The 18,628-nt window shown below is 39.8% G+C and overlaps 1 protein-coding gene across 1 annotated transcript; it reads left to right on the top strand.

Moving 5' to 3' along the window:
- Positions 1-672: 672 nt before the first annotated feature.
- Positions 673-17,806, top strand: CNOT7 (CCR4-NOT transcription complex subunit 7). Its single transcript, XM_009904850.2, has 6 exons — positions 673-865; positions 1,176-1,369; positions 4,362-4,523; positions 11,160-11,304; positions 14,075-14,185; positions 17,134-17,806. The coding sequence occupies exons 1-6, from the start codon at positions 749-751 to the stop codon at positions 17,260-17,262; spliced, it is 858 nt and encodes a 285-aa protein (XP_009903152.1). The 5' UTR covers positions 673-748; the 3' UTR covers positions 17,263-17,806.
- Positions 17,807-18,628: the final 822 nt, after the last annotated feature.

Below are 18,628 nucleotides of genomic sequence, written 5' to 3'. Positions count from 1 at the left end.
GAGCTTCTCCCGGCCCTGAGCCAGAACGCGGGGAGTAAGCCGGGGCATCCCGTTCACAATTGCACTTCATCACGGTGTGCTGCCCGCCCCGCAGGGCGGACTCTGCAAGGAGTTCTTGAGGTTTTGTACGCATAAAGCGGCACTCAGTCCGAGCATGTGTTGAACCGTGTTTCGGTCCCCTCGCACCGCTTAGCGCGGTTTAGCGTGGCCCGTACGAACTGAAAAGCCTCTGCCCATGGAGGTTGCCTGGACCGCTGTTTGTCATCCACAGTGTCCCCGAACGTGGCGCAACGCAAGTAGTCACTTTGCCGCTTCGTTTCATGTTGCACGCAGCTGTGGGATCCACAGAACTGTGCTCCTCTGAGCCGTGAGGTTAGGTAACACTTGTGGCTTCGGATATGTCACCTATCCGTTGAGCTAGAGTGTGCTTTGCATGGCTTTGTCTAAGTTTGTGACAAAGTCCTAGGGTTTTAGTTGTAGAAAACAATCTGAACCCACAAAACTGAAACTTGTATGGTTTTGGTGGTTATGTTGTGTAGTTTTTATGCCGTTCCGAAGAATAAAGATTGATCCTGACTTTAAGCTCCTTTTTTTAAAATAAGAGTAAGAAATTGTGAAGAATAAGAACTTAACACAGTGATATTTTGCTTTCTCTTGTCTCTCAGATAAAAAAAAATAAAGTCATCTCTATGAAACTGATCCTCAGTCAAGTGTAACTTTTGATGTATGGTCTCTAAAGGCCCCCACTATGCCAGCAGCTACCGTAGACCATAGCCAAAGAATCTGCGAAGTTTGGGCTTGTAACTTGGATGAGGAGATGAAGAAAATTCGTCAGGTTATACGGAAGTATAACTATGTAGCTATGGTAAGCGATCCTTTGGTGTTTATCTAGCAAATGGTCACAAACCCCATGAAAACCTGATGACTTCATTTGATGTTACTAAGCAAAAGCTATAAAACCTGAGCATCTATTTTCATTGAAAGAATGGATTCTTAATGTTGCATTAACACTGTACAAATGTTAGGATCCTAACATACTGCCTTTTACAAGCTAAATTTACACCCTGTGGTCTTCATCAGTGAACCTGTTAGAAGCTTGAAATACATTTTATTAAAAATTAATAATGCAAATTTTTTATGAGCGTTTTGTTGAAGTTTTAATCCTGTTCTTGCAGGATACAGAATTTCCAGGAGTAGTTGCAAGGCCTATCGGTGAATTCAGAAGCAATGCTGACTATCAGTACCAGTTACTACGCTGCAATGTAGACTTGCTGAAAATAATACAACTAGGACTGACATTTATGAACGAGCAAGGAGAATACCCTCCAGGAACTTCAACTTGGCAATTCAATTTTAAATTTAATTTAACGTAAGTGTTAAATGTCTGTGCTGTCAATGCATGTTTTGGCCTTAGTGAAAGTATATTGTAGGTTGTCAAAGCTCCAACGATTTTTGTCTGTATGATTGGAATACCATAGATACTTTGTGAGGACATCTTTCAGAAGCCAAACACCTGCTTTCTTTCCTCAGTTTTATGCAGTCTGTCTTTGTTGGTAATTTGGTCAAAAACGCTAAGCAATTGCCACGTAAGTTTTGAAAAGAGGCATTTGTGCTTAGTGCAAGAGTTACCTTGGCACTTCAGCATTTCCAACTGCTTCTACCTCAATTCAGTTTAATACTTGCTAGTTGTTCCAGAAGTCACACGTTGTTTCTTTGTACACTCTTAAACAGAAAATACAAACGTGAAGAAAAGAAATGCGAAGTTACTGAGGTCACTACAAAAAAAAAAGCATGGCTAATGTCAACAAGTGTGCTCTGTTCTCTTTAAATAATACTCTTGTTAAAACACTCACAAGAAGTTCCAGACAATACTCTACATAAAATACCATCAGCGTTTTAATACTGCAGCAGCTCTTGCATCTTCAAAGCAACCTTCTCTATCAAACCACTCTTTTTAAGTTTCCTCTTGTGACAGGTTGAAATAGGTTACTGATTTTATAGCATGATTCCTGTGGAGGTTTTTGTTCTGCATTATTTGGTCTAAAGTGTGGTTAAAAAGCAAGGTGGTTTTTACTGTCTGTTGAAATAGTACTGTAAACTTTATTTCACAATGTGATTTTTATCAGTGATAAGCCTTTAAGTGTAAATCTGAACTTTCCAGTTGGGGTGAGACACTTCTATAGAGTTGTAATCATATCTTTAGCCAGGTAGTCAACAAGGTTAAATTTCTTCCTGAAGTAAACAGAGTTGATGTGACAGGTTTTTCTATGTGGCCTGAGTTAACTAGCAGTGTTTCAAAAACTTCTCAAATTTAAATGTGTTGAAGGCTTGGGTTTTTTTGACAGTAGTGTTACAAGCTGATCACTGGATGCCTACAAAGGAGTTTTAGAGAACAGATCTTTTTTTTCTACAGATAAACAAAAAAAAAACCAACTTCTTTTCAAAGTAATCAGGTCTCTTACAAAGAAAAGAAGTGTTGTCCTGCTTGGTCTTTCTGCTTTTCTAAACAAGCACTGCCTGTTGCTTGACTCAAATCAGTTTGGTCTGAGGAGTGACATGCTATTTTTAGTTTGGTCTAAGGCAACCCTTGAAAGAAAAGGAAGGACAGATTTGGTATTTTAGTATCTCTAAACTTAACTTGGCTGTGTAAATGCTGAATGGAAGTTTTCATTGTCTTAATAGAAAAATATGCTAATCCCATTCAGTATGGGAGAAAGACAAGAAGTTAATTGCTAACTTCCAGGCTGTGATCTGGGAAGAAGAGCTTGTGTTTGGTTTATTTTCTGAGATTTGAAGGTCTACTTATGCCAAGCACCTGAAAGCCAAAAAAGAGTTTTTCATCCACTTGTGTCCAATGTTGCACAAATAAGCCAGATTAGTAAGGCAAGATATAGGTAGTCACTTAACTAGCTTCTTACTAGTTCTTGGGGGAGATTTTATACAAAAAGGCAAGCTAGGTAAGTGTTGCATGAAACATGTATTTTTTTCTTGGTTGGATTTGGTTTTGGGTGGTTTTTTTTGTATGGGTGGAGAAATTAGTTTTGTCTGTTTCTAAACTTCCTTTTGGGAAGTGGCTCTGTGCCCAGTGTTGTGCTCCTAAAGTAAAACAGCTGTTGCCTGTTCCTCGAACGTTATTTTTCTGTGTCATTCCAGCCAAGTCTTGTTATAGTGAGCTTTTAAAGAGCATAAATATTATTAATGCAGAACAACAAACTAGAATTAAAACTTTTTTGTTTTGGATGGGTTATTTAATGTGTCATGGAGGTGGACAGGTGTTGGGAAGTTGATGCCTTAAAGCTGGGGAACTAATGCACAACTGTGTGGGAGGAAGGAAAAAAGGGATGACATCATCTTGAGAATGTATCTCTGTTCCGATGAATGACAACATGGTATTAGGAATAAGGAATATAAGTCTGTGATTGAATCTAATAGTTGAGTGTGATATACTGGTTGTCCTCTGGGGTTTTTTTATGCTTCTTTTTGGTGGTTTGTTTGGTTTTTATAATTGACATTTATACACTGGAGACTTTGTAGAATAGCATGTCGTGAACACTAATATGAACGTTGTTGTCAAAATAGAGCCATGTTTGCCCTTTTTTCCCCCCCCAGTTAACCATTCTATGTCTTTATGATGATTAAACTTTAGGGGAAAAAAGGATAAATTTAATCACAAAAGCCTTAAAACTTTACAGAAGTGTTATTGACAAAGGGAATAAATACAGGGAAGAGATCAAACAAGGCATAAGGGAATTCTTTTTCCATCTTGTTAAGTTTTGGGTCCAAAATGTGGCTGTTGAAGTTGATTGTTTACAAAAAACAAGCGTTAGGTTACTTGAATTTAAAAGCCTGACTAGATGGGGCAAATACTTGATTTTCAGTTGTAGCAAAAAGGAAGTGTTGATGAGCATGCAACATTTACGTAAGCTTAAATCACTAGAAATGTGTGGTAAATACTGTCCCCAGAACTAAGACAGCACTGTGATATGGAGTGCTTTCTTTCAAGTTCTGTAATGTAACGTGTTTATGCTTCAGCTGTTACATTTAGTTTGTCAGAGTTCAAGTAACTACTTGGCAAAATAGCTGTATTCATCTATTAACTTTCCTCTATAGATTGCAAAAGGGGAGTTCCAGTAAATGGGAGAAGAGCAGGAACTCCCTTTTTTTGTGAAGGAGGCAAGAATGGAGGCGCCAGGAATGGTGAAACACTAGTGAAGGTTAACAAGAGCTATGAAAGGTGGTTGATTTTGTAATTAACACAGAACAAAGTTCGTGGAATGAATAGCCAAAAAAAAAGTTACCAGGCTTATAGTGGCTGAGGCCTGTAGTTTTTGAAACTTTGCCTTTCCTTTCTGTGTTTTTAGAGAAGATATGTATGCCCAGGACTCAATTGAACTGTTGACAACATCTGGTATCCAGTTTAAAAAGCACGAAGAAGAAGGAATTGAGACACAGTACTTTGCAGAACTGCTTATGACATCAGGAGTTGTACTGTGTGAAGGTGTCAAGTGGCTTTCCTTTCACAGGTAAACTCAGCATGTTAAGTGTTTGAGTTTTCAATCTTGCATTTCATCCCTCATGTTTGAGTGGTACACATCTGATGGTATATGTATAGCACCTGCCCTGGTTGGTAAGACATAGAAAGTATTTCTGCTGTAATACCTGTAGCACCACTCAGTATTGGAAGAATAGAATATACAAGCCGGTAGTAACGTTCTATTTTTGGTGTTCACAGTGTAACCAGAGAAGTGCAAACCTGAAAAACGTGAAACTTGTAAGCCACCAGGTGGCATTGTATCTTCTAATAGCACATATGCAAGTGCCAATAGTAATCCTGTTAAAAGCAAACTATTCCTAAGCAATTCTTTAGTGAATATTATTTGTCTCCTGGAAGAGACTGATGAATTGTCAGTGTTTTATAAAGCACTTATAACTTTGTTTTAAATCTAATAATCTGGGAATCTGAAAATTACTCTGCTTGGAAGGAGAGCCCTGGTAGGGCTTCATTCCATCACAGGAACTCAGTTTTGAAGAAGTAGTAGAAATGGATGTGTTAAATCTATGACTCTTCCAAGATAAAAAAGATCTTTGGGTATTAATAAAATTTAACACTTCAGAAACTTCTGTAGTAGTATCATTGTTTAACTGCAGCCAGCTAGTAAGCACCATGCAGATGCTCATTCAGTCCTTCCCAGTGGGATGGGGAGGAGACTGAAGAAAAAGGTAAAATTATTGTGTGGAGCTAAGAACAGTTTAATAGCTAAAATGACATAAATAATAGCAATAATTATATAATAATGAAAAGGAAGATAACAAAAAGAGAGATAAAACCCAAGAAAAACAAGTGATGCACAGTGCAATTGTTCACCACCCACTGACCAATGCTCAGCTGGTCCCTGAGCAGTGATCTGCCCTTCCTGGTCAATTTTCCCCAGTTTACATACCGAGCATGACATCCTGAGGTATCCCTTGGCTAGTTCAGGTCAGCTGTCCTGGCCATGATCCCAGCTTCTTGTGCACCTCCTTGCAGGCAGAGCATGAGAAGCTGAAAAATCCTTAACTTAGAGTAAATGCTACTTAGCAATAACTGAAAACATGAATGTGTACAAAACATTGTTCTCATGCTAAATGCAAACCACAGTACTATACCAACTACTAGGAAGAAAATTGACTCTCTCCCAGCTGAAACTAGGATAAATAGCTGTTGTATAGTCAACTGTGCACCAGAGATAATTTGCAGGTTTTGCTAGCAACAATGGCTTTAAAGGCTTATTGCTGTGTAATGCCCTCAAGTTGACATCTTAAATGCTGGCTGTTAGGCAAGTCAACAAAGGAATAGCAAATGTTTCAGCTGAGACTAGGAGTTTCCTTACAGCCTTATTGTTTATCTCACATGCTGCATTAGTGGGTGGTAATATGTAGATGAAATTAGGAAAAAAAATAAATTCTTCATCATGAAGTATGGGAGGCTGGAGGAGAGAAAGTTCCATGGAATTAGGAAGTATTCATAATATTAACCAACTGAAAAATAAGGATTGCTTCATCAATGAATGGTAGACAGTAGTAGAAAGGTGTATATAGCAGTCTGTTTCAGAGTTATCATTTTAACTTGCTTTGTAGAAAGCAAGTATTACATTGGCTTTCCAAAAGGAGTGGAAAGAAAAGATAGATTACAAAAAAGAAAAAGAAACATTCTCTTTGAATACCCTTGTCTGATCTGCCTTCCCCTTGCAGCTGTTCTGACTCACAATATGACTCTTAAAATCTTATTTTTGCTATCTTGCTACTAGGGTAGCACCTTGGGGAAAACTACTGAAATGAGAATGTAATGAACTGTAACAAAACAACTACAAAGGCTGAATTAGTGAATAAGTTTATTTCAGTTTCTTAAACCCATTATTATGGGCTCTCTTACTTGATTTACACTTGACTGTAGTAAAATAACTTGGGTGGTTCAGGAGAAGGGGAGAGGGGGCATGCTATGAATGGAACATGTCCATCAACAGACATGGCCTTGTAGAAGCAGCTTCAAAATGGTGTTTCTCCAGTATTGCTTAATAACTGGCCTCACTGTAAGCTATTCTAACAAAAGAATACCTGAGCCCTTTCTACATTGGAATTCTTTTTAAGGCATGACTGTACTCATTTGGTGTGATTCCTGATTAATACGCTGGTTAGTGTGCTGCAAACTATGTGCAATCATGCTGTTTCTACTAGCACAGATTATGAAGGGGTTTTGGAATGGCTTTATTACAGTCCAGTGCTAAAATGAATTTCTGTTGTGGACTTCACTGAAAATGTCTTCAGAAATCTTAAGACAGTGATTTAGCAAATGTTTGTCCAACACTGATTATCTACAATTCTGCTTGAACTCGGTGTTTAAAGGCTTTTGTGCTTGACAGAGCATGTTGAGCACAAAACCTCAGAGTTAGTGGGTTAAGTTCTGTGGAAGCTGATATTGCAGAGAGTTATAAATGAGCATGGGTCACATAAAGTGTGCCACAGAGAATAGTAAACATCTGTTTCTGAGTGCATGTTAGGTTGATTGTGATTATGTTCTGTCAGTGAAAATGTAAATAGTGGGATAGCTCAATTAAAAATTTGTTTCATGTAGGCTCTGCATGCAGTAGTTCTTTGACTGCTGACTGTGCTGTTTATGGCTTCTGTTTCCATAAAATGTTTTCATTACTACTAACCCTCAAAATTGATGAGTCTTTTCTAAGTGAGTAGGTAGAAGGGGATTACTCCTTTCTCGGAGTAGGAGGTTATGTTTTGCTTTTGTTTAATTTCCTAATCTTTTATTTTCATGAGCAACTTCTGTAGCATGCTCTTAGCTTCTCAAACAGTTTTGTTTGTGTAGTTTTTATCTCTGCATTCAGTGTAGCTGCCTTGGCATCCTCAGCTATTGGCAAATCTCTGTGGACCTGTAGTTCTGCCAGGCATGAATGAGGAAATGTGCACTGTCATCAGTTCATGTACACCACAACTTCTTAAGCAACACCATCAGATCTTTTGTGTCAGTGAGGGAGGAGGGGGAAGCCTTGGCTTTCTGATTCTTTTCACAGTGTAGAGAGTTGTGAGTGCTTGGCAGTTTAACAAATTTTAATGTTTGTGGGTGCTCAACTGGTCTGAAGCTTTGAGTGTCCACCTATGTGCACCCCTTCTCAGTCTACTTTTGGAGGCTCAGTGCAAACATGCCTCATAACCCAGATGTTTGGGGGAAGCTGGGAGGTTCCAGGCCATTGTATTTCAATAATCATTTGTGTCTAACTGATTTTAGTAAAATTTAATCTGTTGGCTTGTGTCTGTTAGCTAGTGATAAAATGAAGTAAAGCTTTCTCAGTTTTGTCAGGTTTTGATTTATTTCAGAGGCTGTTGGTGCTTGAGTCGACATCACTGTTAAGTGGCAATCTAAATTCTTTCTGGATAGTACAGGAAAAGTAGTATGGACATTTCACATTTTTGATCTTTTCCATGGTTCTATGGCCCACAGCTGTCCATGCTTGGTAGGACTGAAAAAAAAAAGGCATGGGGGGGGGGAAAAAACCCACATTTAACGGGTGCTTTATGTTTCTGCATAGCTCCAGGGATTGTGTCTAGCTGCACTAAGTAACTTTAGATGATTACATTCAAAATGGTGAATGCTTTTTATGGAAAGGAAGCCTATGTGCTTCAGGGTATAAACCATCCACTAATTGCCTGTTAGAGGATTAGAAGAAAACTTCTTTAATGAGCAGGTAATTACATAATTGCTCACTGTGGACTTTCTTACCCTTCTGTTAGCATTCATCAGTGGGCACTCAAAAATTTTTTGAACTAGATATGTTGTAGTCCTGGGAGTGACAGTTCGTATCCCTGTGTAAGCTTGGATGACTGGACCACATTACCCCCAAAAAGTATACTAAAAAGACTATGTCAGTGCCTTGATACTGCATTGTGATTAGTGAAGTGTGGCTTGTGATTATTACAAGTGCTGTGGGACTAAGTGTAAGCAGCTGGAACCTAAGGGATGTGAGACGACATTTGGTGGAACTAGCTAAAACCAACCCAGACTTAGGAGTCAGGTACAGATATCTGACTGAGTGGTGTCATGCAATAGAAAGCTGATCATGCCTGTTCAGAAATACTGTTCCTTTTTTCTGCATAGTGATCCTAGAATAAAGGAATTGGCAAGAATCAACAAGGGAAAAATAAATAGTAATCTAAATTTCAGATTTATGATAGCCTCCTCCCTTTGAATACAAATAGTAAATTAATCTTGACTTTTCTTGCAGTATTTCTTCTTAACAGAAACTGAACTGTTTGAGAGTATTTTTTCCGTAGTAATTCAGTCATGTACATGATTGTGTTTTTTCTGACAAGGAGCACAAACACTATGTTCTTCACTTCAAAAATTTTATTATGGCTGTTACGTTTGAGCCACAAGGATGAATGATGTTGGGAATTCAGTGAGTTAGTAAGCTCTCTGATCTCTAGAGGACTAAATCTCCTTAATCCTGAACAGTCTTTTTTTACATCTTTATAAATAGCATTTTTTGATAATATGACTTTTTTTCCCCTCTTCTGTTGAGGCCTTTATGCTGATACATGCTTCTCCACAAATTCTTCAACACAAGTGATCTAATAAAATTAAGCTTCCTAGCTACGGTTTGCCCAATGTACAACAGGTTTTTACTTTGTAAAACTAAGCTAAAATCCTTCTTTATCTTCTGCACCTTTGCTCCCTGCCCAGTGACTGCTGCTGTGAAGACTGGAGTGCTGCCTACACAGTTTTAAAGCACCAGGATTCATGTAACATGAAATCATTGTTCAGAGCATTGAGAACTCTCATAGGAGACCTTCATCTGTACCTTTTGTATATCCTGTATTAATGGACTTCTAGTAAACAATCCATTCATTCCAGTATGTTCAAGACTTTCTACTCTGTCTAGAAATTCATAGTGAAAAGATGATGTAGATAAGCCAATCACACACAGAAGGTACAAAAAGCAATCCTCTCTGCACAGTGTTTAAGCTAAAGCCTTGAAGCCTGCATCAGAAGTCCCCAGTCTCTGTGGATGGTAAATCACTCTAGATCAGTACTACAGTGTTCTTAACTGATCTGTCTTCTGTATTCCTCCTCTCATAATGAAAGATGCTGGGCAGCAATTACCAAGTTGAAAAGCTCTCTAAGAGTGATCCTCATGTAACCAAGGATGAATGTGGTCTTAAAACAGGGAGTTTGGAGTCTCTGGTGACTGCCCATTCATGTGAGTTGTCTCTAGCTATACACTAAGGTTCAGCTGCAGAACTGGTGTAGTCCTCAGCAGAGACAGCCCTGCTGTGTTCTTATCTTTGTAGTACAGGCATTTTTAAAATTGCACATTGATAAAATTTAGGAACTTCTGTGGTTCAGTGTAAACCTAAACAAGGAAGAGAATCTATCGGTGTCCCGTCTAGTTCAGTGCATATGTGCATGAGCAATCCTATACAAGGGGTCAGAATGCATCAGCTTCCTGATTAGAGCATGAATAATCTGTCTTGTAACCTCTGCCTTCCTAGGTAAGAGGATAACTCATCATCACTGCTTTTTATTGTAGCATTTGGCTCTGTTTTAATACTGGACATGTGTCCTTCCTGTGCTTTAAACCCTGTTTGCTCTCAACTCTGTATAACAATATAGTTTCCCCTTTTACTGCCACACTGCATTCCTGTGTCCTTTCTTCAGTCAAGGTATTGAGAAAGAAGTCTTGCCAAACTCTTCTGTCCACCATACACACACTATAATACCTCAGTTTCTTCTACTAAACCTGTGCAGCTCCGCTATCTTGCTGCCTCCTGCTGCTTACACATGTACACAAAAATGCTTCCAACTTACTCTGTCCTTGCCTCCAAATAATTAAAATTTTCAGTTTTTCAAACATGTTCCAATTGAGAAAGGTGAAAGATAATTTGCTCTTCTCCATTGCTGAGTGTGAAAATTCCCTCCATATATAAATGTGTTGGCTCTATAACATGACTTGAATCTTTTGGATTTCAAGAACTGGAGAAGTCTCTCTGTAGTGAGAGACTGTGTGAAAAGAACCAATCCGTGGTGAAATGAAGCCCCAGCGCCGCTGCTTTGTGTCAAGATTTAGAGCAACTCCTGTAGGTAGATCTTCTTGCATCTTCATTTGGCCTCATTCAGAGCATATGAAAACATCTTCTCTGGAGTCTGCAGAGGGGCCATTTACACTGAGGCTTAGTCTTTTATAATGAGTCAGTCTTAATTGCTTTGAAATTAAGCAAAAAGTCCTGTTTGTGTAATGCAGTCTTGATGTTCATAGTATCAGTCAGGGTTGGAAGGGACCACAAGGATCATCTAGTTCCAACCCCCCTGTCCTGGGCAGGGACAGTATCACAGTATCACTAAGGTTGGAAGACACCTCAAAGATCATCAAGTCCAACCTGTCACCACAGACCTCATGACTAGACCGTGGCACCAAGTACCACATCCAATCCGCTCTTGAACACCTCCAGGGATGGTGACTCCACCACCTTCCTGGGCAGCCCATTCCATTCCAATGACGAATGACACCCCACACTAGATCGGACTGGCCAGAGCCTCATCCAGCCTGGTCTTAAATGCTGGGAGTGAGAAGGCTGCTTCTAAGTTACTTACTGTTTTTCTTACTAATTTTCAGTGGATATGACTTTGGCTATCTAATCAAAATCCTGACAAACTCTAATTTACCTGAAGAAGAGCTGGACTTCTTTGAGATACTGCGATTGTTTTTCCCTGTCATCTATGATGTCAAGTATCTCATGAAGAGCTGCAAAAATCTGAAGGTGAGTAACCTGTTAATGGCTCAGAACAGATTCTGGGTTTGGAGACGGAGTATTTTCTACTTAAAACCACTTTTGTTTTTCTCTTTCTGTTTTTGTTTTGATAGTACATATTCAGCATTGTTGCCTCAAGCTTTATACATTTATATTAAAGGCTACTGATAGAAGCAGGCAGGAGCACACATTAATTTTTATAACTGCTTATCAGCAAACGTAGCATGTAGATGCTGTATTTGTAGTGCCCAGTCTTTGCTGACAGATGATAAACATGTCTGGAATTAATCATTCGCTTCTCAAGCCATGACAGTTGGTGAGTTTCATATGCTCTTACCTCTTCGTTGCCCAGTCCACTAAAGGACTGCAGTCATCCTGGTAAAGGTGATTGCAATGATGATGCTGTGGAAGTGTCTTGGGAAGAGGAATGGAGGAAGAATGTTTCAGATGACCTCATGAGGAGAGCTTAGCAACAGTATATGTTCAGGGACAGCATGATTTCTAAGGAAAACTATGTAGTACTAGAAACTGATCTCTTATGGCAGGGCTACTAATTGGCATGGCATACTAATCAGGCATAAAATTTGGATACTGTGTTAGATTGGAGAATGAACGGAAACTGGACCCAAGTATGTGAAGGGGAAGACATCAAGTGAAAGAAGGATGATACAGGGGTCGTTAACAGCTTTGCTTGCCAAAGAACTGCATGAATCTGTGTGGCTGCTGGAATGAGGTGCATCGTTCATCTGAGGCAATTAGTGACTTGCTGCTTTTATGGAAAGTAACTTGATTATCTGGGCTTTCCTAATGAGGACTTGCAGGAAAATACCACTGATTGCAGTACAGCTATGTCCTAATGGATGTCTTGTCAATTTGTCTTGCTGAAATAGCGAGCTGTGTGTGGTTTACAGTCCTGTTTCTTTCTGAGAAATAGTGTATCACTTTTAAGCAGTAGTCTACTAGTGTGGGAAATAAATTGTGTAAATTCTTTTGCTAATCAAGTTAGTGTTGAGATTTCCTTTTCAGTTAACAGGAAAAGTATGCCTATTAATGTTCATCTAGTTGTTACCGGCAAGTGGCCAAGAACCTCTTAGAAACAGTTGTTCTCCACAGAGGGAAGGAGTTAAAAATGAAATGTTTGTAAGCTTCAGGAGTTTTAGGAGTGCTTTCTCACTCCTGGTGAAGCAGAGAAAAGCATCTGGTGTCATTTTGGTGGTGACACCAAGAGCAGAAAATCTAACCCAACTTCAGTGAGCTAGGGAAGGCAACGGTGATACTGCCAGTCATCACTCTTGAGACGGCATTCCCAGTGGATTTGGAGAGGAGGGGATTGTATTTCTTGTCATTTGTTTAAGATGTAGTTGTGTGTGGCCTGCATTGTTTAGAAACAAGAGTGATTTTTTAGAAGACAAGAAAGACCTTCGCAAAACAAATCTTAAGCACAAGAATGTCATCTTTATTTACAACAAATCTGCATCCTGTAACTTAAGCACCTAACCTGCACACTGGTAATGACAGCAGGGGAAAGGGTGTGGACTACCCTACTCCCCTCCAAGTTTACCAGCCATGAAATGATGGTCAACTTTTATTGTACTCAGTGGCTGTCTGAAATAAATTGCTAAACATTCTGTTGTGACTAAAATGCATTGACTGTCCCCAAATGTGTGTCACTCCCGGTCTCTATTAAATTGTGATGAATTGAGCTGCTGTGCAGCTGTCCTTTATTGACTGGTTTAGGTTACTTTCCATACCAGAATCACTGACTTGCTGTAGTTCTCCAACTCTTTGCCCTCACACACCTGAAGAGGAGGTTTTGGTATTGAGAAATACACCTCATGATTTGGAAGATGTTTGATGCTCTTTGTTGAATTATACTCTGAATTTACAGTGTGTTACCTAAGTGCTTAGCTTACACACTTAAACGTCTGTAAACTGTGTTCCTGCTGCTCGAGCTAGAATAAAATGAGCCATACCAGTACTATGTTCTTGCATTGCTTTGGAGGTGTTACTTAGGAATGTTACTACTGCAGCTTTTGTCTTTTCAAACAAAACAAAAACCTGGACCCAAACCTGTTGTCATAAGATTCACAGGAGTTTTCATAATGCTTGATCAGATTTTTAAATCGGACTTTGTTGCTCTGTGAGCTTTTACTGTTCAGAGTGGGCACTGTTCTTTTTTGACTTCACTGCCGGGCTTCTAAATGACTGCTCTGTAACAATTTCCAGGATTCCCTGTAGTGTTCTAGGTATTTAAGGATATTCTCAGTTTTTTGTGAAGGGAAATGGGAAAACCCTAAACTGTTGAAAAGTGGAAAGAAAAATGCTTCTGTTGGAACAGACCTAATACTTAATTCATGGAGGCACATGGGTACCTCATTTGTAAGCAGTCTGAATTCCTGTGTTCATAGAACAACATTTTCACCTTTTAAACTCCCATTCCAACAGGAGTACAGGTTTGTTATTCAGCTTTGCCAGCCTTTCAGCATCTTGAGGGAATTGTTAAGGACTGACATCTGGTTACTGGAGAAGCTAGAACATAAATGAGTAGTAGAAGTTTCGTTGGTCACAGATACTGATTTAATTGATACTGACATAGAATTGTAATGCAGCTGTTCTGCTGTAACTTTGTCCCCTGGGTGTGTGTTTACCCAGTGTAATGACAGTTTCAGCTTCTGTGCAAATGTAAAGACTATACCTGAGGTTGGTTGATTTATGTTGGAGATGTATTTTTCTGATGTGACTTTATTCAGCAGTTAACCAAAATGGTTTTTTCTTTCAGGGTGGATTGCAAGAAGTGGCTGAACAGCTAGAGCTAGAACGGATAGGACCACAGCATCAGGCAGGATCTGATTCTTTACTCACAGGGATGGCCTTTTTCAAAATGAGAGAAGTAAGTGGATCTATTAATTTATCTCCATGATAGTAAGGTGTTGTGATAGATGGAATTGCTGATTCTGATAAGTATCAGAATAAGTGTAAGATACACGTTTTAAGGATGTCTCTGAAGGGCTTCATGGATCACTTCCCCCCCCCCCCCCCCCCCCAAAATAAGACTGCCTGTATATTCCCTAGAGTGGGTATGAACCAGCCATACTGAGTCCCTGCTTGGATGCTGTCTGTGAGTGTTGCTTCCAGTGTCCAGCCTGTGTGTGGCTTTTGGATTTTTGGGGGGTTTTTGTTTCTTCCCTCCCCTGACCTTATTTTGCAAGGTCCCTTTCTCCAGGTGGCCTCTGCAATGAATTTTGAGCTGCTGGAGCCAGACTCCTTTCTGGGTGACCATATTCAATCCAGTATTTTTTGGGCGCTTCTGCTCAGAGTAGTACTCAGCTGGTGTGCACTGCTGCTTGTGACAGGTCTGGGTGAGGTGAAGAGACCGTTGGCTAGCCAGTTCTAGCTAAACTTGCAGGCTGTAGGTATGTTAAATAATAACTTTCAGACTCTATGAAGAATGTTCTGAAAGGTTATACATTGGTCAATTAATTCAAGGTTTGCAGTGAGGAGATTTGGTCTTACGGGCTTTATATTTCCTTGCTATTTGTCTGTATACATCAGGAAGATCTTAGTATATTTTGCATTAGCAGAACAAATGCTGGACAGGCCTCTTCTGGGAAGCAGATTCCAGCATGTCTGAAGATGCCATTCTGCCATCAATTTGGTGTCATTTATTGTGCCAGAAGGGCTGGCAATAGCAAACCTCATCTTTCTATAAAGTTTGTTGTATGCTGAGGTGTAAAGGAGAATAGACCAGGCTGGAAGAGACCTTTGAGATTGAGTCCAACCTATCATCCAACACCATCTAGTCAACTAAACCATGGCACCAAATGCCTTATCCAGTCTCTTCCTAAACACCTCCAGTGATGGTGACTCCACCACCTCCCTGGGCAGCCCATTCCAATGGCCAATCACTCTTTCTATGAAGAACTTCTTCCTAACATCCAGCCTAAACCCCCCCTGCTGCAGCTTGAGACTGTGTGCTCTTGTTCTGGTGCTGGTTGCCTGGGAGAAGAGACCAGCCCCCACCTGGCTGCAACCTCCCTTCAGGGAAAATGACCACACGATTCTGACAAATACTGGTGAGACAGCAGGTGAAAAATAATTGCTGTGATTGAAGCTGGTTTGCTGATCATAACAGTTCTGCCTCTGCTGGAGCTGTTATCGCTTTTCAAGCAGGTCATGGGCTACAATTGCAATAGAGAGGATTCTGTTTCTGGTATGATGCCAGCCCAGTGCAGCGAGCTGCTGTCTGCCTGGTATTGTTAATCCTTCACTCTTGAATTTGAAACAAAATCCAAGGGAGGTAAAGAGAGGAAATACATGATGGCCTAAGATGCTGCCTTCAGTGCAGTTTTCTGGAGGAAACAATTCAAACTAATGATATGCAGTTTGTGTTACATGGCAAATTAGCTTCTTGACTGTCTTTACCAAAATCTTAGTGGGAGAATAAATGTCTGAGTTTTTTTCAGGGCAAAACTCTTGCTTAAGTCTCCAAAGATGGATTGATTAGGATAGCTACTTTTCCCCCCCTAACACTTGCAGAGATTCCTTGCAAATTGAGCATTTCTAAATAAGGACACAGTAGTCAGCAGAGAGAAATACATTTAATGTGCGTTTTGAAGCCTTTTCAGTAGACCTCATTGTTTAACAATGTGTTTCTGAGTGGAAAAATCTTCATTTTACAATGCCTTTAGAGCTACAAAATTGTATTATTAATTGCTGGGAGGGACTTGCAACTTGCTTGCTGAATCTAGGAGCCAGAAACACGTACTGATCTCTTCCTTCCCATCAGAAATACTTGAAAAATGATACTACCACAACAGAACTCGTTTTGGGGTTTTTCTGTTTCTTTAAGCATTGCTGGGGGCTTTAGAACTTTCAGTTGAGGTCTCCAGTTCCTGCAGTACAGAGATTTCTATCCAGACTGCTCTGCTAAGAGCAAAGCCTGAAGGGAGAAGTTTTCAGCTGGCCTAGGTTTTTGTGGTCTTCTGCTTTTAGATTGCTGCATCCACCCTGCTCCTTCTTGATTATGGCTGTTGTAGGTTTCTAATGGTGGTGATGACTCAATGTCAACCACTGGGATGCCCAGGCTTGCTGTAAATGTTTTAGGGTGGTGGTTTGTCTTTTTTGGTGTGGGTGTTTATTTTTTTGTGCATGGCTTTATTTTTTTGGGGTTAATTGGCTTGGAAGTCTGAAAGAATATTAGAGAGTTTCATACATCTTCCACTGAAAGGTTCTGTTTGCAATTAAGACTTGTAAGGTGTAAATGCAGTCTTGGCACAAAATTTACTTTAATTTTACTGTTCCTTATTAAATGAAGTCACCATCTCAGATGAGCTAGCTGGAAATGCATCTTTCTGCATTTCTCTAAACCAGTTTTGTGCTCAGATAGTCTCGCCATCCCCAAATCTTTATACAAATCAGGACACACCTCCACTTCAAGGCAGAATATCAGGACACCCCCTACCCCTGAGAAAGGAATAGGTAGAGTATGGATGCTAAGCAGATACCTGTTGTGAGAAACTCCACAGAAATCAGTTGGAGAAATGTCTCCATTGTAGCAGGAGGAAAGTGAATGATAGCACTAAGTTATCAAAACATTACATTGGGCCACATCATCAGGAAGGATGCACAGGGAGGCCAATTGTATTCCTTGACAGGTTTATTTTAAAGAATCACATCCTGGAGCACACTTTGCTAATGTGTTGAGACTGATCTCATCTTTTGCACCTTGGGGTTTGAGATCTTATGCTGAAAATAATGTCATATTCTAAAGCCTTTCTGTAGCTCTATTTAAAGGGAGCCTTTTCTTTGACAATCGTGTCTCCTTTTTTAACTCTCTAGATGTTCTTTGAAGATCACATCGATGATGCCAAATACTGTGGCCACTTATATGGCCTTGGTTCGGGGTCATCTTATGTACAGAATGGCACAGGAAACGCATATGAAGAAGAAGCCAACAAGCAGTCATGACATGAAGTGAAAGGCCATCTTTTTTGACCTCCACGTGCTTGTATATAGGTTTTATCTCTGGTTGAACCCCTTGGACAATAAGGCTTTCCCCCTCCCCCTTTCTCAGCACACTTTCTTTTCTGCCTTTTTATGTACTAAACTTGACTGTTCCTATCACAGATTTTGATCTTAATATTGATATGTAAAATTTTCTGGGTTACATTTTGGCCTCATTTGTAAAGAAGCATGTATAGGGTCAGTGTGGCAGAGTGAAGGGGAAAGATGAATCATAACGAATAATCTGGTGAATTTACCTATACAGATCATACAGGCTGTTTTGTCTCTTTCCCCACTCTTCTCTAAATTAAGTGGCACTGATTGTAACTAACTTCCCCATTCATGTCTGTTCCTTCCGGTGTGCAGGCGTTTTAGCTATTCAAGATTGTGGACCATCAAATTTGCACTTTAGAGAGCGACTCTGACTCAGATCCTCTGTCTTATTTGAAGAGTTGTTTGTTGTTTTTCTTTTACCCTCAGCTAGAAAACAATCACCTGCCAAGAAATGCAGCTTCGTGCTGCATTTCCTTGGTGTCTCAGCCCACAGAAGGTGACTGACTTGCTGCATAACCTGTTTGTTCAAGCAAACTACTGAAATTGTAGGAACCGCTGTTGTTTTACTAGCAGTCAATCACCTGCAAACACGTCCTGCACGTGTCAACTGCTGGTCGGCTTGTTGCCTTAAAACGGCTCTGTGATGAGGAAAAGAAGCTTGAAAGAACAGCTTTACACCCTTCAGGAAAAGAACAGCTATGACATTAGCGTTTTTTTGCCCTTAAGCTGAGAGCTGAGGGCTACTGGAATAGTAGGAATTTTGTAACGGCACGCTTCCCTTGATGAACTTCTTAGCTTTTACTTGAGTGATGTGCACCTCAGATTTTTTTATGAAGTCATATTTATTATGTGCTTGATTTGATGATTTTCTGAAAGTCAGTTTAGTTGAAGATAAAACCCAAAGATCTGAAAGAAAAAACAAACCACAAACCAACCCACAAGCAACAAACCCTATTTAATTGAATTCGAAGGACAATTAAATCATGCTTTTTTTGTAGTTGCTGCAAAGACAGATGTTACAGATATTTGTTGTAAAACAACAAAATATAACTTATAGCTAATAAAGTTACCTGAGGAGCGTAATGCTAGTTTATTTTTGAGTGTATCCTAGCAATATATTTTAGATATATTGTTTTAAAGGACCCTAAAGTACGTTCTGAACTCGGCCTTGGCACGCGTACGGAAGAGAGCAGTTGTGCAGGGAGGATATTTTTTGGCGTTGAATAGCTAAATACTAACCTGGAATGATGGAACCTGCGACATAGCGAGCGTGCCC

Source organism: Dryobates pubescens, chromosome 1 (genome assembly GCF_014839835.1).
Source record: "Dryobates pubescens isolate bDryPub1 chromosome 1, bDryPub1.pri, whole genome shotgun sequence".
In the NCBI taxonomy this organism is placed as follows: domain Eukaryota; kingdom Metazoa; phylum Chordata; class Aves; order Piciformes; family Picidae; genus Dryobates; species Dryobates pubescens.
This window is presented reverse-complemented; position numbering and strand designations above follow the sequence as displayed.